Raw genomic sequence first — 20157 nt, forward strand, 5'->3', positions numbered from 1 at the left:
CTGGCAGAAAGGTCTTGGCATTAAACTTAATGACGAATGACAATTTAATACTTCCTCTTCCAAGTCTCGCTGACCTTCAGTTTTGTGGCAAGTAATTTCTAATTTGTATATAGGAAAATACTCCAACCACATAGCTTTTAAAAATGAGATTGAGAGGAATCATGAGCTCAAAAACATGCAATTTTTAAATTCGACTGCTAAGTCTCTATACTAAGCTAAACTTTTGCTTATGAGAAAATGGAAGTGCAGTGCACAAATATTTGCAAGTTGCTGATACACCTGATGAATCATTAAGCAGTGTTTAGGACTTCCTTCAGCTTTCTCAGCAACACAATAAACTAGAAGTAACTTGCTTTCCTTTTTGGAGTAACCTTCAATTAACTGAGTCCTCACGGAATTAACGAAACACAAAAAATTAGTTAGGAAAAGGGCATTATCCCAAGTGGAAAAAAGTATCTAACAGCTTTTAGTTGTTACATGTATCTTTTCTTGACTCTAAATCACACTTCATCACACTTCCTAAGGATTTGTGAGGTTCTGTTCTTTTAGACAGCGCTATAGCTTTCCTGCTCACATACTGTATTAGTTCTAATTACTTTAAGTTCATTCTGTAGCAGGAAGTAAGATTTTGAACTATACTGATATCTTATGTTATCATTCTTCTTCTCAGAGTTCCAAAAGTCTTAAAATGCAAAGCATTCAAAGTAGGACTGATAGGACTGAGACTGTACACAAATAACTAGTCTCTAAATTACTTCATAGTAAGTAAAATCCTGATGCTATCATTGAATACTTGACACTACTAAGAGTGTAGAAGAAAAAAATCCATACTATTATTAACAGCGGAGTTTCTTTTAAGCCCAGGTTGGTGTGCTTTTTTTTTTTTGTGGTTTTTTTTTTTGTTTTGTTAAACCTTGCACTGTATAATGGGAAACACTAGAGACATTTAATCATTATTCTTATTTGTTTAAATCATTTGGTAGTGGTTAGCCAAGGGGAGCATTTTCAACTGTCCTCAGTCCTTCTCGGTGTCATGAGCTAAGGCAGTGTCTGCACTGAGGTGACACGGTGCAGCTGTCCTACTCGTCCTGGAGAGGGCTACTCATCATGTGGTGACTTCAACACTTTGCAGGACTGCAGCACGATCACGGATGAAAGAAAATGCTTTCCTCATCTCCTCAGATTCGAATACAAGTCATCTTGAGCAGCAGGAGCACACTCAGCAGTGACACTTCTAGTGAGCTGCGCCCCAGATCAGCCTCTGTGCTTATGCCATCGGCCTAACAGGTGCTTTAGCATCCGCCACAAGACGCGGCTTCCCTCCCTCCCTCCCTCCCTCCCTGCCGTCCCGCTCGGCCCCGGCGGGCTCCGGCAGTCGGCCGGCAGGGCCGTGGCCTGCACACGCTCAGCCCGCCGCCCTGGGCAGGACCTCGCCGTGCTTCCAGACGCACGGAGCATCCCAGCGAGCCGCGGGATGAGCGGGGAAGGGCGACGGCCAGAGCTGCCGCCAGCAGGCGGGCAGGTAGGTTACGAGGTGCCGGGGCAGGCGGCGAGCACCGGGGCCGCTCCCGCGGGGCGCCTCTGCCAGCGCCGCTCCCTCGGGCGGGGCGCGGCCGGGGGCACCGCCTCGCTCTGCCGGCGCCGCACCGGCACCGCCCGGGGCCCAGGCTCCGCGCTCGGGCTCCGTCTCTCCGCAGCGGCGCTGGGCGAGCGGCCGCGGCCGGCGGCGACGCCCGCCTCTGCCTCCTCCCCCTCGGTGCCCTGCCTCCTCCCTCCGCCGGGCGGGCGGGCGGCCGGCTGCTCGGGCAGGGCGGGCGGGAGGCAGAGCGCGGCTGAAAGGTGTTGCTGGAGGGGAAGTTTGGAGAAGGTCGTCGGGTGCCTGGGCGCTCCGGTAGCATCATGGCGGAGCAGGGCGAGTCGCCGGTCCACGTCCAGCAGCCCCAGCCGGCGCCCGCACTCGCCGCGCCGGCCGCCGGCTGGCCCATCTGCAGGGACGCCTACGAGCTGCAGGAGGTGATCGGTCAGTGGAGCGGGGGCGCGGCGGGGCGGAGGTGGGGAAGGAAGGCAGGGATGCCGCGGCCGGCTCCGGGCCTACCGGCGCTCGCTCTCCCGCAGGCAGGGCTCGTTCACTGCGGCGGACGCACCCGGCACTGCAGCGGCGGCTGCTGCAAACTTTATCCGCCCGGCAGCGGGCGGCCCCGGGGGGCGGCGGCTCCTGCTGGAACCCGCCGCGCCCCGCCCGGTGCGGCTCGGCGGAGGCGCCGCTGTCCTGCGGTGCATCGTCACTCCAGCCTTGACCTGCTGCTTTGCGCTGGGACCCCGGCAACTCCGCAGATGCGCTCTGTGTGCTTTGTGTGTCTGCGCTGTGTGTGTCCGTGGATGCGCACATGTGCGCGCATCCGCTTAGATTACTCTGCATTTTTCCGGTGCTTTCATGGGGGAGGTAAATCTCACCCGTAGATCTGCTGCTCACGTGACGACTCTCTCTCTTAACCTGTATATATACGTGTATACATATTTAAACTATTTCCTCTTCTCCCTCACCGTTTCATCTTGTTCGCATCTCCTTATGCCCCCCGGCCCTATGCCCGTCGGTGGCACGTAAGGCCAGCAGGGGATTACAGCTTCGTTTTCACGCCAGCCAACCTGCTTTTGACTCGGTTTGCCATGGAAGTTTAACCCGTCTGCTGGCCCCCTCCCATGTCCCCGGAGGAAGGGGACTTTCTTGGTTGTGTGTTTCAGCACTTTGTTCACGTATCCAACTAATGCAGATCAGATGTGTTCAGTTCAGATGTGTTCAGTTTCCATTCCCTTTATTTGGATAAGGTTATTTTGAATTTTACTTTGTGAAATGCTAATTGTTGTTGAAAGTATGTGCGATGGAAAGTTTTTCATCTCTTGCCCTAGATGCTGCTTGTTGCTAATGTTCTACTTTGGGAAAACTTGCTTTTATTTGTATGTAACATTTTAAACTTCTGGCAAATACTGCAGGTGGCAAAGGCCAACTCTGATTTCTGTTTCTTACAAATAAGGCCACTTAAGTGAGAAAAGTCCAGGTGACTTGCCTGCGGATGCTGTTGATTATCTTCAGTATTACACTTATTGCTAATTGTTGTCAGGCTGATGACAACCAGAACTGCATGTTATCAATCTGGAAGTTGTGTGTACTCAGCTTTGTCATTAAGCTTTTTTATTTTCCACAGGCAGAAACAAAATAGTTCAGAAAAGTACTTCTTCCTTAAAATGGGATGACTTTTTGTTGACCCAGGTGGTACCTTTGTGTTTGTGTTTGTACATCCAGTAGTTTGTACTTCCCTATCCCTGTGAATAGGGACTAAAGAGGGATGAGGGTTCAGGTGTTCAGGTCCCTGGAGGTGGCTCACTATGTTTGGTATTGAGCAGGTGTTGCCTATGGAGGTCCCCCAAAAGTATGGGTTTACTGGACAGAGGACTGTGTCTTCCTCTGCCCGGGGAATAGATCAAATTAGCCAAGTGGAAGTGATTCTACTAGCATAAAGGTGTATCTTTGCTGAGGAGATCTCTCTTCTAAGGTGAAAAAGGCTTCAAAGGTGTAGGACTAATCCTTGTCTAGTGTGTAATATGAGTCATATGATTTACTTAAATAATAGTTGTTTTCTGTTACAGTACCTGTAGAATGCCTGTGTGAGAATTTCCTTTAAAACCTCCTTTCCACTTTATTCTTTCTGCTTAAAAGCTTGTATCTTTTGATATGTAAACTGTAATCCTAACTGCTAATAAATATATTTATATACATCCATTGAATGAGTGGATGTTAAATTGAATTTACAGATACTGATCTGTAGAGAAACTTTATTGCTAGTTACCTATGTGTGCTCCTAAATATTGATGTTATTTAACTGAATGCCTAGGGAGTAAAGTGAGGTCAGGGTATATTGAGTCAGATTCTTGGACACACTGAACTTGCCTGCTGTAATTTCACTAAACTTCGGTTTCTTCCATGACATTCTTTGAAAGTTGCTGAGATTTATCTTGTACCACTTGACTAGAAAATCTTGTGCTTCAATGAACGTGTCTTTTTTCATTAATACCTTCTTAATTTACAGGAGACTCACTGTGAGATTAAATTTAGTCTGTATACTATTAAAAATAGTAAAAAACCTCAACTGAACACACCCCACCCCACTTTCTAAAAAAACCCCAGCCAAACCAAGGCCCATGTAAATTCCATGTGTTTGACCACATGCTAACATAATTTTGGAGCAGTAGGTTTTAGTATTGTTTGCTTTAATGAACATGGTAAGGGACTCTCAAAGAATATTTTTTTATATCTGAGGGAGGAGAGAATGACACAGTCTGAGCTTAGTTCAGCAGCAACCCTTTGCATGCGCTCTGCCAGGGTTAATTGAGCTGTGAACAGGAGTAGTCACCTCTTGCTGAAACACAGCTGATCACCTCTGGAAAGCACCACGTACTTCTTCTCCCTGAGGAGCTGTGTAGTGTCAGTTGGGTTCAGCTACAACAGCCTTTTCCCTGTTAAATGAGAAAAAATAACAATGCAGTGAAGCTCCATTTTGGGCTTTGCAGGAGGAAAGATACACCATAATGGTTTATCACAACCTGAGAGATCTTCCTGACAGAATGGATTTTAGATTCTTTGGTAACTGAAGCAGAGATGCAGGAATAGCCGTTTTAGGTATTTTTAGAAGTTTTGGTGGGGATTATGACGTTAAAGTAATTGTTAGTCTTGTGGGCCATCTCCATCCCTTGGATTTAGCAGTTGGAGAAGTTAGATTCTTCTCTGTGAGAACATGGAACACGTCTTATTCCTCATCTTTGTCTAGCTACATGCTATGTTGAAAACCAAGGCCATATGATATGGATTTCCAATGAAAAAGTTTTTTTTTTTTTCATCTTCTGACTATTGTGTCCTTCAGGATGGCTGGGAGTCAAGAGTCTTCTGAGGAGAAAAGTCTAGCTTTAAGGAGTGTGTTTCTCATGAGATGTTATTCCAAGTCTGCTTTACTTTTAGGTGGCTTGCCAGTTCTCTGTAAACTCTTTGTGTGCAGTTTCATGATACATTTAATCTGCTCTAACAGGCAGCTGCTGAAAGGATCACATTGATCTGACAGCGAACTAGTTCTTCTGCCGGGTCAGTTTTCTGCTGGATCAGATTCCCTGTTTGACTTGCTGCATGCCTTTGTGATTGATAGGTTTGATGCAAGGAAGAGGCTCTTCCAATTAATGCCTAGGTGCTTATATTTTCTGGAGTGGGAGAAAAACGCTGGCTTCTCTCTGTAAATGTATAGCGTAAAGAGGAAACTTTTACATTAATACAGGCTGTCCATATATAAAAGCATGTAGGCGTTAGAATGGGATTCCTAATTGTTAGGAACGGAGGATCCAACCAACCTTCTGGCACTAGTTACAGAGATAAGAACTATAATTGCTATTAAAGTAGAGCCAGATTTAAATTAGTGAAGACCTGGGAGATCTCTAAGATTTAAATGCTTTGTGGATTTTAATATGTGTGGAGGGGATTTTGTTGTTTTTTGTCTTTTTTTTTGTAAGATGAATATGACTTGGATTAAAAAAATAGCACCTAATAAATGCAATATTGTGAGAGGTGTGTTCTTAAGCAGTTTGGATTTATAACCAAGTTTTCAGAATAAAATTACTGAAATAGATTTCTTTGCATTTGTCATGTACATATGAGGTTTTTTAGAAGCAATATAAATTTTCACAGAACAAGGATTCTTCTGGGAAACAGCCAGAATTAGATTGAAATAAAGGGTTACTTTTATGAGGTGGATTATCTATATTGGCTGCAAATCATTAAAAAGTTACCTTAGTTGTACTTCTGTGTTTGTCTATTTTTTTTTCTAACTTTGAGCTTAAAAATACCTTGTGGTTTGTTGCCTCATAAGGTGCAGTGTTGCTAAGTCAAGTGTGTTGGGATTTTGAGTAGAACAAGTTACTATGTGAGCCTGTTCTGCTGATTTTATGGTTCTTATTATAAGCAGCCTGAGAATCGCTCTTGGTTAATGGCTCTGGGGTCTTTGGTGGTGTATCCAGGATGTTATTTACTTTTTATTTTTTCTCTCCCCTGCTGCATTTATTGCTAATGGCTCTTTGTCTGACAGAGAATAGACTCTCCTATATTTGTTGTTATCAGAGATCTTTTACTATCTCTGTTTATGATCCTCAGGAACCCATGTTCTCGTTGGTAGTGCTGTACACTGTTTTGAAAAGCCTCTATAGTTAGAGGTAAATTTACAGTTCTGTGTTCTTCTTCTGTTATTCAGATGCTCATGTCTCATTCACATTTTCCAAAATGTTTTATCCCTGTGCTGAATCAGAATTTTTTTTTTCAAACATTGAAGGTCTTTCTTTTGCAGTAGTTTCTATGTATCTGCTGTAAAGTAAATCACACTGTACTGAATGAAATACCACACTAACAACTAAAGCTATGGCAACATTTCATATTTGCTCTTGAAAAACCTCCATAATTCTTGCATGAGAATCTGCATAATTTGATAAGTAATAGTTAATGCTACCTAACGTCTTTTTACAAAAACTTTTTGTAGAAAGAAAAATGTGTCTGTCTTAATTCTGCTCCATAGTATATTCTATTCCTTACCAATAAATTTTAAAAGTTACTACAGTAGCCTAAGCATATTTTACATGCACATATTAAATACAGCCTGTGCAATATTAATTGTAACTTAATACTATTGCAGCTTGGCAGGAAGAGTTTAATTTTGTAAATTAAATTTTACATTTTGGGAAGTAATTGGTTGAGATTTTCTGTCTGCTAATAACCATCTGTAGAAATTGTGGAAATATTAAATCCCTATTTAATATTTTAATAAGAAGTGGCTTTTAATTCAGTTGCCAGGGTAAAGGTGGTCATGGTGCAATTTAAAAACACCTTGTGTGGAACATTCACAGTGCTTTGCTGCTAATGAGGCTGTGCAGAGCTTGAAGTTGTTAATTATTTGCTTTTTCTCCACATGGTAGTGTTGGTGAAGGGAACTGTCTTGGTGCCTTTTTTTTTTTAATGGAGGTACATTAGAAATACCCTGATTGGAGACATGGCTGTACATAGCTGTAGTTTTCATTTGGTTCAATAGAAGTAAAACTTTAATTGATTCAATGTTCAAACTTTTTAAAATAATCTAATGAATTTTGCCTTTTTTACTGTAAGGGTAAAGGAACATATATCAACACATCAGTTGGCTGGCTGGTGCTGTGTAATGCTAATTTATAGAAGATATGCTTTCCTGCTCTTCCAATCTGCCTACTTCCCTATTGATTGCTCTCTTCTCCCTGTGCTTTCTGTTTCCCTTCCATCCAAGCTCTTCTTCCAGTTAAGGCCCAATACCTCTGGAATCTGCAAAGTCCTGGCTCCACAGGATTTGCTTGAGTATTAGAAGAGGAGCCACTCTACTGGTGAGCGTGTAGAAATTTGAAGGCATTGCATGATTTTGCCCCTTGCTAAGTGTTACAGCAGCAAGGATTTTCATCTTCAGAGTACAGCTTCTTGTAACCAGCCCTGTGCTTTGATGGCAGGGGCCAAGTTCAGACCTGGCAGAGCTATTTTAGATTGGGTCAGATGTTCTTCTGAAACAACTTAAGAACTGCTTTACTTTTTTTCTTTTAGTGAAGAATCACTTTCTCTCAGGTCCTACACCAGTTGCTTTTTTTCCAGAATCTGTCAAATGGAGCCTCTCTTTGTTAACTGGAAACAAAACCACATCTGTTCTGGTTGGCTTGAGGGGAAAACACAGTTAGCTCTCCATGCAAAGGAGATCTGGGTGGCTCATATAGTGGCTACTTGTCTAGGTCATATTTAATTCTTGTGTGTACTTGGTTCTCTCTTTCTCTTCCTCCATTTGCCCTTCCAAAATAATTTAGAACTTAAGGCTGCAGTTGATAGGGGCTTTTTTTTTTTTAAATTTCAGTAATAATAGTAATTCTTGATGTTTAAAGAATGGGCCCTAAAAATCAAATTAAGTTAGCTACTCTTGCTAACTTCTTGGGTTTGCTGAAGTCACTGGGATACTGCTGAGCAGAGGTTGCAGAGGAGTACTATGTTTGCAGCACTTGGAAAACAAATATGTCACTAGGACATTTTCTGGTACCCAAAATTAAAAGTGAGTTTTCCCCATCCCCCAAAAATCATACTTAATGTATGTTGATACTTACCCTGTGTAAATAAAGAATGAGCTGTGTTGAATGAGTGGATTTTTCCATATTTCTGCCTTTTACAGCACAACCTTTCCAGTGGGATGAAATCCTTACAGCTCTACTAGATTTCACTGTTTTTTGCTAAGTTGGAAGGTCTTTGGATGTACACAAGGGTTACATGGTTGAAGCTTGTGAGTTTAAGAACATTGTCATGCAGCAGAAATATAAGAACATTATCAGGCAGAACGAGGTGAGACTGGTATGGTATAAAAGTCTTGAGGAAAGAATTCTCTCTCAAACATAACTTTTTCCTTACAAGAAATGAAACTTCACTATGATAAATTAGCTGTCTCCATTAATTCTTTATCTTTACAAATAACAATTTCTGAATTACTTTATTAGCCTAATTATTCCTGTGGATGTCTAAATGCCTCTGAGGTATTTTGATTGTAAGTTAAATATAGATGAAACTTGAGACTGTCCTATAGGCTGATGTAACATAATCATTACATAGCTTTTGAACTATGCTTCTGCAATTAGAGAAACTAGAATTAGAAGCAGACTGAAAATTTGGAGCTTTTCTGTCTTCCTAATCATCCTTTCAGAAGAATCGTGTACTTAAAGGTCTTGAAAGTCAAGATCTATATTGAATGGCTATGTGCCAAGTATACCTGGTTTAGGGAAGAGGTAGAAAAATAGTTAATTTAACTGACCAGAAAAATACTGTGTATTTGTTAATTGTGGCTTCTGTCTTTTAGGAGTAATATGAACAAGAGCATAAACTTGAGCTATTGCATTAGACTTCTCAAAAGCAACATATTTGGACTCAGAAGCATAGCCATTTAATTATAAAGTTGCTTTTTCCTTCTCACTTTCTTGCTTTGAAGACGTTTTATTACAGGGACTGAATTTAAGCTTGTAATTTATTCCTCTTAGTGTCTTGTGCTTCCAGACTCTAAGCCACTTCAGACTAATAATAGGAACATCATTAGAATAGGATTAGAATTGCCTAATAAAAATTTAATTATATGATAGTGTTAATATTGCTCCAACTCTTCCATTGTTTCACGAGAAGCAATATATGAGAAATAGGTAAGTTTTCTGCTTGTAGTGTGTGGTCACAGTAAACTCAAATTTTAGGAGGCACATTTTGTTGGGGTGAACTAGATGAACATTTGTAACTCAACACTGCTGTATTAATTAGAGATCTTTATGACGCTACAGTAGCAATAATGCCTTTGTTTTGGTAGATGGCTGTTTTGCATTCTCGGAAGAGAATGATGCACTATGTGGTGACATCCGGAATACTTGGAAAATACTGCATTCATGGTATTAGAATTGTTCCAAGTGTTTACTTTCAAACTAAATGAGAAACAATAAAATATGCCGACTAAATCAACACCAGAATTTGTTTATAGTGCTACTTCAGAAATGAATAGTAATTCTTTTTTAACAGCTATTTTTCTAGACAGGAGATCTGACTCAGCATAGCAAATCTTCAATTTGTTCTATTTTTATAAGGGAGTTCTGTGGAGTTCTGATGGTACCCTGGTAAGGTAACTTCTGGTTCCACAGTGAATATCAGATACCAAGTTCTTCCATAGTTATACAGAGACATTTTCAGCATGGGTTTTACCTTCCAGATTTTTAGAGTTGTATGCATATTGAATAATGGTTTCTATATTGATGATGAAACAACTGGGAGAATGAAATTAGCAGAATCCATGTTTCTTTTCAAGTGAGGATGAATGGATAATAACATGGCAGATAAAATCCATAAATTCTTAATCAAGTTGTATCCTTCACTCTTTTTTCATGTTTTTTGTTGGAAAAAAATGCAGAATGAATATGGATTTGTTGGATACATTCATGTGGCATACTGTACATCCACTTTTGTCCTTATCCCATGGCAGCTCCAGCATAGTACCATAGAATTTTTAATACAACTTAGCTTACTGTTTCCAGTGACTGGAACCCTCTGCAGATCAGGTCAAAATCCAATGCATTGTTTCATGTGTCAATATTACAATCATAATCTAGACTGGAAGATGATAGGGAAGATATGAGCCAGTCCTTAGAGGTAGCAGATGATGATGGAAGCATCTCTGGCCACAAGGGTCATGGGTCTCACTGTACACCAGCAGCTTGAGTCCAAGCTCCTTCCTCAGAACTTGTAAGTGCTTCATCTTACAGGCAGTTCTAGTATTCCCTTTGCTGTTGCATTTGCCAGTGATGGGTTCATCACCAGCACTGGGACCTGGGTTGTTCAGTGCTGTACAGGAGGGAGTAATCACTGTGATTCCCAGGAATCACAGTGAGAGGAGGGAGAAATCTGTTTGGTTTGTCTACTTGGTTCACAGGACCTTCAGTGCCTGAGAATAAGGGGGAAAGGAATGAATACATCACCCGTTCAGCCACAGGGTGCTTGCCTTATAAAGTGGCGTTAGTTATGCCAGCCACTTCACAAGGGGTCAGGAGCAGGGCCTGCAGGTCACACCCATCTTGTCCTGACCTTTCCACAAGGCACATTCCAGTTCTGATAACTCCGAAGTCTCAAATAGTGGTGATTGTGGAATTTTTTATATAGACATTTCTCACCTATAAATAAAACTTCTTATGAAAATAATTGAGATGTGGAGCAGAGCAAAATGAATTTAATCTTGAGTAATGTTTATAATAGGGGGTTTCCCTAGACAGTTCTCTTTCAACTTTATTTAGATGACTCACCTATTTTAAAGGACAAGTCAGGGAGAAAATAACACCTACTGAAAGTGAACTGCTTTTGTTTAGGTTTTCCTTAACAGCTGTGATGCTGACATTTCCATGACAGGTTTACTTGAATGCCCCAAACATAGTTAATGATCATCCTTGGACTTTTCAGTCTAATCTTAGTGTGTTGATGGCATCGTATCAAGCTGACAAGTGCTGAGCTCTGTATGACTCTAGGTAGAAGTCTCCTTAGCAAGAAAGTGTCTGAAAGCAAAAAGCCATCACTTAGGCTGATACTGCATTTTAAAGCTGAACACAGTCGCTATTAAAAAAAACAAACAACTATGTCAGATCTAAATATATCTGGTTTCACTTTGTAGCCACAGATTTCTTAAATACCTTTGTCAGTGACAGTAGAACTCTTAAAATTCTTTTACCCATGGCTGGTGGTGATAGCTGATTATTCTTTAGATAAGAAAGATGTTTCAGAAGAGATCCTGCAATACAGTGTGTCTGAGCTCTCTGATGGAGGGAAGTAAGTCTTGTATTTTCCAGATAATTGGCAGAGCGTCTCTACTTTCTTGTACAGTTCCAATTTGTCATATTTCTTGAATAATTAATTTGTAATGACACATGTTTGCTATACTCTGATGATCGTACCCCCTGTGTTCAGGGGTAGTTCTATTTCACATGCTATTGGCAGAAAATTTTAGTCTCTTCTGCAGATTTGACAGGGAACTATATCATAGCAAACCTCAAAATATTTTCTGTGATTTATCTAGGCAAAACGTGTTATAACCAGTTCTTTTGCTATTTTAGTGAGATAACAAAAAGAATATCTCAGAAAGCTAGGTCATTTCCTCCTGTGGCTAATTTTCATGCAGGTAGGGTTTATTGCTGATTGTGAATCCCCCTGCCTTTTTCCTTCTGTATGGAGAATATGATATCTGGTTAATGCTGAAGCTTGCTTTATCTTAGCCTTAGCACAGGTTGTCTTAACATTGCATAGAACTTTTCTATGATGCATAATCATTTTGACATCAACATTTGGGCTATTTATGACTTCTCTGCAATCACTGAAATATCTGTACAGCATATTTGGATAGGTTTTTCTGGATTGTTTATACAATGGGCTTTTAAAAAGCAGTATGGGATAAGCTAGATCTCAGATTTTGTGTAAGCTAATTTCCCACAAATAGTCAAATACAATAACTGAGTAACCCAGTGGTTCTGTAGCCATAATGGCAATGTTTTTAAATCTCCAACTGCAAAACAAATTCATTGAGGAGTTGGAGATGAATTGTTGAATGTTGAAAATGCAGAAGTAACAGTTCCATGTGTGGGTATTGATTTCATGTAACACTTAGTGTATTTAAGTGAATTATGTCATAATTGCTAGGATAAGCAAAGTAGTATCCAAGTGAGCTGTAAGGAGAGAGATTTGATCCCAGCATGAATTCAGAACACAAAGTGGGCAGGAATTGTTAGTAAATTGTATTTACATGATTATTGTGAAGTTCTTAAGAATTCAATTATTTGTCATGTGAAGATGTAAAGGGAAATAATGGGTCATTTTCTGTGAAGAAGCTAAGTTTCAGAAAGGTTTAGAGTTCAGTATGGAGGTGTAAATGAGCTTTACCTGGCTGATTTATAACTTATTTTAATTAGTGGAAGTAATATGAAAGAAGAAGAGTAATATTGAAAGTTGTCTAGAGTATTGTGGGCTAAAATCTAGAAATTGAAAGGAATTAAATCTGCTTTGTTCTCTGTTTGTTAACCAAAAGTATTGCTTTGCCACCAACAGAATTCATTCTTTCAAAACAGAAGAGACTAGTTCAGGCCAGTGCTGCTCTGGAATATTTTGAAGGGCTGATTGGTTCATAGCACATTTAGTAATGCTGGAAATATGCTACACGATATTGTGTGCAACATGCAGGACATACAACATAGCTTTCCAAGCTTGTATGTAATACAGGTGCTTTGTATATTACATTCAAAAACTCCACATGTATTCATGAGTAGAAACCTAATCTAGATTTTTGTACACAAATGCATTCTGCTCCATGCAAAAGGAATCCTGCAGTTACACTGCAGTGTAGGAGTTAAGTTTAAGAATTACCTGGGGGGGCTCTTCTTCAGAACTAGGATGTCATGGGAGATGAAATATTAATAGGAGGTTTCTGTAGGTTGGGCAAGCAGAAGTGTACAAAAATGCAGCTGGCATAGGTTGGTATATAAGACTTTATAGATTCTGAGATATTTAGTCTTCTCCAATTGCAGCTGTTCTCTAGCCTAGGTATCTGAAGATACTTAGTCAACAAGAAAACTTACCATTATCAACAAGTTTCATCCTCCTCTTCAGAAATTAGAACCAGTGTAGTATTGGGAAAGGTCTCTTTTGTTAGAGTGACCTAAACTGCAGAGATGTTTAAAGGAAGTTTGTGCTGAAATACTGTGGAGACTAACACTGAGCCTCTAAAAGAGAGATTGATGAGTCATTGTGGGCTAATGGGCTTTTGTTTTAAAGGAGAAGAAGAAAATTGAAAAGAAATGTTTGTGATCTATTTTGAATACAGTTACTGTGCCATGGTAGAGTGGAAAGTATCAGACCTTTAGCAATAATGGAATAAATGAAGTGTTGCATCCTTGTATGAAGGATGTGGGCATGTGCAATATGTGAGTGATATGGACCAACCATCTCACCTCACAGTCTTTTTGAGACTTGACTAGAGGAGAGCAGTTAAAACTAAAAGGTTAATGTCAAATATCCTTCTTCTCTTTGTTGAGTCAGGTTCTGCAGGGTTAAATTCATGTTTAAAAAAAAAGGAGAGAGAAAAAAAAAAAACCTTTATGTCAAATTTAGAACAACTTGAAGGAACTTGTTCGGGTAAGCTTAAATCCCAGATGAGTATTTGTGGAGTTTTTATATGCTCTCTGTGAAGTGTGTGCAAAGTGGAATGCAGAAAACTGCTTTTAGGTTACATCCTTTCAGAAGAGGTGAGGTGTGGCTATATGTAGTAGCTCTTGAGAAGGTTTCTGTTGTGTGAACCCAGATGGTTAAAAGCAATTCTAATGGCTCTGTTGCATTGAGGATGGGGTGGTAGAGAGTGCATGGTCTGCAGCATGAAGGGACAGGTTGGCTGTAAGGGCATGCTTACACTAGAGAGGATGGCAGCAAAAACACCAGGACAAGATGAAACTCTGACCTGTTGTCTGTTGTGAAATGGGAGTAGTAGGCATCTTGATGTGGTCTGAAATTGCATTGTTTCACTGCTAACTTTTGAAATTGGCAAAGAGAATTGTCTCTAACAGAAAGACTTTTCTAGTAGTGGAAAACCCCATTGTTCTTACAAAGCTGGTTTTTTTTTTAGTATGACCATGGGAAATACTTTTCTTTTGTTCTGCAGGAGACGACTGGATCTAAAGGCTTCATGGTTTATGCAACCTGAGCTTTCATTATGCTATATCAGTTTCCTAAACAGAGACTGAGTGTTAAACCAGTCTATGTTTTGGTTATGTTGTAGTTAGTATTCTCTGCTTTGAGGGTTTTGGAAGACTTGCAAGGCTCAGTGTATCTCAGGAAGCCCTAACTTCTGACAAGGAATGGTTGACTGTAATCTATTCTATGAAATAGTTTTCTGTGATCCTAATTTGTTATGCTAAATGGTTGCCTGTGACAATTCAGTTTCACTGTATGATAGTGCATTACTTCTGTATTCTGTTACCTCTCAACTGAAATGTTTATTTACATAGTCTAGTCTCTAATAGCTGCTCCTATGGAACACTTCACACTTCTCCTTGTTTAGTAGATGAGACAAAAGGAGCCTTTTGACCAGATGTGAAAGCTGCAGGTTTTTTTTATCTCTGTCCCTGGTTGTTCACTTTGTGAGCCAGAGAAGGAGAGAACATCTTTAAGAGGAAGGAGGCATATAGCTGCTCAGTTCTGGCTCCTGCTTCAGTATGTGAAACTGCTTTTTCGAGCAGGTTTTACATGTACGTAGGTCCAGCTGAGAAGACTGCGCAATTTGACTTTACTCTCAAACTAGTGTATTGTGTAAAGAATTAGAAAAGCTGAAGAAGGAAGAAGCTAGGTATATTGGCTTTACTCTAAACCCAAAAAGCTTTTTGCATTGTCAGCACATCTTACTAATGTGGTGAAGAACATCCCATTGCAAGTCACCTTTGTCTGAGAAGTAAACACAGAAAAGTATATTTTTTTTGTAGTTTAATTTTTCCAAAATGTTTTGAAGTGTTACTTGCTGTCATTTAACTTGAGGAAGTAGTCAAGATTTTATCCTGGCATTGGGTGAATAAATTCTCTGTGTGCTTATTCTGTTTGTCTTTTTTGAGGCTTTTGTATACAAATCTAATTTTAAAACAAAGATCTTGGTTCTTTTCTACAAGTAGATAAAACTACTAGCATAGATAAAAAAGATACATAAGGAAAATCTTGGTCTTTTTTTCCCCTGTATATTTAATAGCTAAAAATACTCTTTCTCGTGTTTCAATGTATGTTTGTTTAGTCAAAGTAATGAGAGTATTTGTGTCTTGATGTCTACTGAATGATGAATTCATTAAAGTGATGTATATGAGTCTTACCTTAGCTGAATTGTGCTGACTTGGTGGTTTCTTCCTTGGGATGTCTTATTTAATTTTTAAAATCTCTTAATTCTTTTATTACCTACATTATTGGAATTTTTAAAAGCTTTGTTCTGTAAGCAGACGGAACAGGACATGTCAATATTTGTCTGTGACCACATCCTGCAGAAACATGACTAGTTAGTCCTGTTGAGAGGTTTTTTTTTAAAGAGACTTTTTTTTTTGAAGATGAGCTCAGGATTTTGACACAAAATTCATATGCAGTTAAAAAGCTTTGTGATTTGAGTGAAAACATCATGAGAGCAAACAATTCATGAATATAGCTAAGCAAATAGCAATTAAAACATGTACAATAACTTTCAGTCATGAGGTATTGTTGGTGCTGTTTTCAGATGTGCAGAGGGAAAAGCTCTCAATTGTTCTTAAGTCGGCTGGTAACTGAATCCACGTTTGTAGAGCTTGACAACAAAAGGCTTTTTGTTCACAATTTGTATTCATCTAGAACATGCCAAATAAATAGAACATAGTTTATAAGCAGGCCAATATGTTGCTCAAATGACTTACCAGAAATTCATAATTTATATTGAAATATTAATTACAGATAGAAGCTTGTTGGGAGCTTTTAGATTTCTGCATGGATGAGCACAGTGTAATTATTTGAGGGAGCACACATTGTTATATTTGATGTGGCAGCAAGATGTGCAACTTGAGCAAAACTCCTTCTGAATATTACTTGCAATCATTTCATTAATTTAGTGAGGCAATACTGACTGGGTCAATGCTAGTGGGTGCCTGATAAAAGAAGCAACAATGCCTTTTACTCCTGTGGTTCACAAATAAAGCATTCTAGAGAAAATTATTCTATTTCTTTCCTCCACATTTGTTCAATTTCTCTGGGCTTTGTTATCAGTGTGGCTGTGTGACCATATGTGATTTGCATGCCAAGCAAACATGAGTGACTTTCTCTGCTGGGCCATTCAGTAACCTGCATCTTCTCACTGCTGGTGTGGTACTTGTGCTCCTGTGCTCTTCACAAGGATCAGCATGCTCCTTGTAGGGTGTTAGTCCAGTCGTGATGAATGAGCATGAACACTGCTGGAGCTGTAGAAGATTTGGCATGTACAGTTTACTGATTTTTTTCTGTTCATTGGATAAGGGAACAAAAAACCTGGTTAAACAGGGACTGGCCTAAAAGAACAGAAGAAAAACAACAATTGATCTTTATCTGTGCTTTCACAGTACCCACCACTCCATGTATCAACTCTGCAGGTCATGTTCTTGATTAAAACAGATGTATCCAAAGACAGAAGTGTAATGAACTATGAAATGCATTGAGGTCATGGTTATGTCTTGATAAATGAGCACATCATTTGATATCATTGGCCTTGGAATTTTTTGTGGTGTATGGAAAAGAAACTTTCAGGTTTTTCTTTTCCATCTGAGACGTGTGAAAAGTGTCTTGCTAGTGGAAAGGTATGCATGTGGAGAAAGCACTGAAAAGGGATAAACAGCAGCTTTGAAGTTCTTTGTCAGTATGGGCTTCTCATGCTGGTCACTGGTTTAACTCATCTGTTAAACTCTGTTAATCTCTGAGACTGTTCCTTTTCTGCCCTTTTTCAGGTAGCGGTGCTACAGCAGTTGTCCAGGCAGCGCTCTGCAAACCCAGGCAAGAACGTGTAGCAATAAAGAGGATCAACTTAGAAAAATGCCAAACCAGTATGGATGAATTACTTGTAAGTAAATAAAGGGGCAGCATGTTACATGGAGACTTACCTTCTGTTTTGACTTTGTTTTTAGCTTGGTCCAAGAGTGAGGGTAGAAATTTATGCAGGATATGAGAGAAGGATTTGAAAATAATCTGAAATAATTACACTATTCCCTAAAGATATAATTTTTTAATGCATATTTTTTCATGTCACAAAAATTAAATATGCAAACTTAATTTTGAAATAATCAGCTTGGGATAACTGTGGGAAGACCCTTAACTCTTGTTTTCTGGAAGCTCAGTTTTTAAGTGATTGCTGTCTGGTTGTCTGTCTTTTTTAATATTGAGGAAAATTACATTTTCTTTCAGTTAAACACTGATTAAAAACATGAAGAAAAAATTTAGTAGGTCTCCTTAAAATGTCTAAAGCATGAAAACATGTTGGATCATTTCATAATAACTTTAAAGGAGGAAAGGAGGAATGGCTACACTGCCATCTACACAAGGAAACTCTTGTTAAAGCTAATACACATTTATCGTACCAAACATTATCAAGAATGTTTGAAGAATATTATTTGTTTGGGCCACTGATCAGAGAAGAAAGGGGCCTGTAAGAAGCCATTTGTAAAGGAACTGCAAGAGTTTTTCCTCTGCACTGGTTATGGCAATACAGAAAATTCACAAAGAATTATTGAAACACAAAACCTATTGCTTTCTAATGCTCCTAGTTAGGTGCTTGTAAGACTAATGTGTGTTTATGTATAGGCAGCATAACAAGATTTGAAGGACACAAAACCATTCTAAAAGTGAGAACACTCTCTTCTGTTCCACAGGTTATACTACAGCCTAGAGACTGTGGGCTTTTTCTAATGCAGAAATTCCTGCCTCTGAAGGAAATGATCTCCTCAGCAGGGAATTGCCAGTGCAAAAGATATCTTGAATTTGATACAGAGGGTATGGTCCGTCCAGTTTCTTCAGATAAAATGGCTTTTTTACAGTGGAGGACCCAAAATGCTCTTCCCCTGGTGATTGATGGCATTCACCTTCAGTTTATGTGACCGCTTGTATGCGACATTGTTGTGCTTTTTACGAGGATTGTGGTAGTGGAAGTTACTTCTGAGGTAGTGAGAATTCTGTCAACTGAAAACTCAAAAGATAATTCTGACCTGTCTTTAAGCCCAAGGTGAGATGCTGTGCATGATGTGTTAACAGCTACAGTCCCCAAAGAACATTTCTATAGAAAGATAAATACTAATAACTAAGATAAATTGATTAAAATTGGAAATTTTTGGTTAGAATTTGAACTAATGCTGGGAATTAAGAATTAAAATGTTACAAGCAAACAAGCAAAACCAGACAAAACTGCCAGAAATCTGCAAGAAAAATTCTTGTGGTCTGGAGAAATGATTGCAGTTAGTTACAAGCTTGTAAAAAGTTACCTTGCCAAATGCTTGAGTGTCTTTACTGTTGACATGTCTCCACTGTCTGTCAAATGAGGCAGTAGGTCTTGAATTTTTGGTCCTATATTGCTTTCTTTTGGTACAAAGACAACTGTCCATACCATCTGTTTTATTTTATAACATAAGTCAATTTCTGCTTTTCTGTGCTCAGATTTTTAATTTCTTTAATTTGTTGATCTGTTTTAATCTGAACGTGAATTGGGATTTTCCTGGTTAGGAGAGCTATAGAAGTGTGTACACATATGTGTATGCGTACACATACATAATTAAATTTGTTCTGTGAGGTTCAGTATACTTATGACTCTATTAGAGAAACTTTAAAATTTTGTTTGAAAAATAGAGACTTTTTCTGGAAAAAGGCATAATCGACCTTCAAAACTCTTGTTACAACTGTACTAACATTTTCATTTCAGTTAATAGTACTTAAAATGTTCTTGTGGTTTTGGCAGAATTTGAGTCTAAAAATTCCGACTTTAAGCAGTTTTTAATCACTTATTTTTCTGATGAAACAGTGTTTGTTGGCACAGGAATGTTCTAAAACTGTCTGTTCTCTGAACACGCTGTTTTTTAAAAGGATGGTGCAGAGTGCTCATGAATGCTGTGCGCAGGCACCCTTCACAAATTCTCAGCTGTGTGGCCTTCAGAGAAGTGGAAATGCATCAACCCATGCAAGCAGACTTAGGATTTGGGCCAGTGTCAATTAAAATAGAAAGGCAGTGTGGGAGGGAGTTTAAATATTACTGAGGTTAGACAAACTGCCAAACTCCTGAAATTCGATACTCTGTTTCCTGCAATGTCCTGTGTTCTCACTATTGTAACCTAAGTGTAACTTTACCCCCTAAGCCAAGGAAAGAGTCCTGTCCTTAGTACTGTCCTGGCTGGGTATCCTCCCCATTCTTTCACCTCCAGTTTTTTAGAACCATCAAACCTTCAAGTCCACAACTCCAGAATGTTCTGTAGCATGGCGGTTTGGTTGAAGGGGTTTTCCAGGCTGTTTCAGTTCCTGCGGTGGCTGCCCTCGCAGGCAGGCCGTGTGGAGGAGGCCCGGGGCCGGGCCCGCGCGGCGGCACCGCCCGGGCAGCGGCAGCCGGGCCCGGCCTGGCTGCTGCAGCTCAGCACCGAAAGGAGCTGTCTCGCAGTTGCTTATTAACTGTGTCACCCACCTGCCCTTAGGCTGAAAGACATTTTTGTGCAGCTGCTCCCTGAAACTGGATCAGGAATAACCTGGCTGAAGGAGGTTAGCTTTTAACCTGGGCATATTGCCTGGTGAAGCGCACAAATGCCTGTGCTAGTGCAAGGCAGGGGGAAGAGTGGGATGTGGGAGACTTAAATTGCTGTTATTCTTTGCTGCTGTTGAATGCCTGAGGTGACATAAATGTGAAGAAAGCTCCAGCGTTTTCTCCTGAATGTTCTGCTGCAAGCTGTTTCTCTGGCAGTGTATTTTAAATGAATGCTTTTCTTTCTCACCTGTGCACGTTGCGGGCCACAGCCAAACAGATGAAGTCTGAGGAGGTT

At 39.8% G+C, this 20157-nt stretch overlaps 1 protein-coding gene and 1 long non-coding RNA gene across 10 annotated transcripts in view; one reads left to right on the forward strand and one right to left on the reverse strand.

Moving 5' to 3' along the window:
* Positions 1 to 1034: 1034 nt before the first annotated feature.
* Positions 1035 to 20157, forward strand: part of STK39 (serine/threonine kinase 39) — a 78697-nt gene continuing 59574 nt past the window's right edge. For 2 of the 8 annotated variants that reach the window (XM_064434586.1, XM_064434587.1), the window contains exons 1-2: positions 1541 to 2020; positions 17098 to 17210. In XM_064434586.1, coding sequence (XP_064290656.1) covers positions 1900 to 2020; positions 17098 to 17210 — 234 coding nt within the window. In that variant the 5' untranslated portion in view covers positions 1541 to 1899. The other 6 variants (XM_064434590.1, XM_064434589.1, XM_064434588.1 and 3 more) reach the window with 6 other exon arrangements.
* LOC135308929 (uncharacterized) lies at positions 14389 to 19692 on the reverse strand. Of its 2 annotated transcripts, none has more exons than XR_010369300.1 (3): positions 19478 to 19692; positions 18622 to 18667; positions 14389 to 16617 (listed from the first exon to the last, which is right to left on the reverse strand). It is a non-coding gene; the product is annotated as an uncharacterized LOC135308929 (long non-coding RNA). The 2 variants fall into 2 exon arrangements; XR_010369299.1 differs by having other exon boundaries at positions 18622 to 18746.

Source organism: Passer domesticus, chromosome 10, assembly GCF_036417665.1.
Source record: "Passer domesticus isolate bPasDom1 chromosome 10, bPasDom1.hap1, whole genome shotgun sequence".
Classification (NCBI taxonomy): Eukaryota; Metazoa; Chordata; class Aves; order Passeriformes; family Passeridae; genus Passer; species Passer domesticus.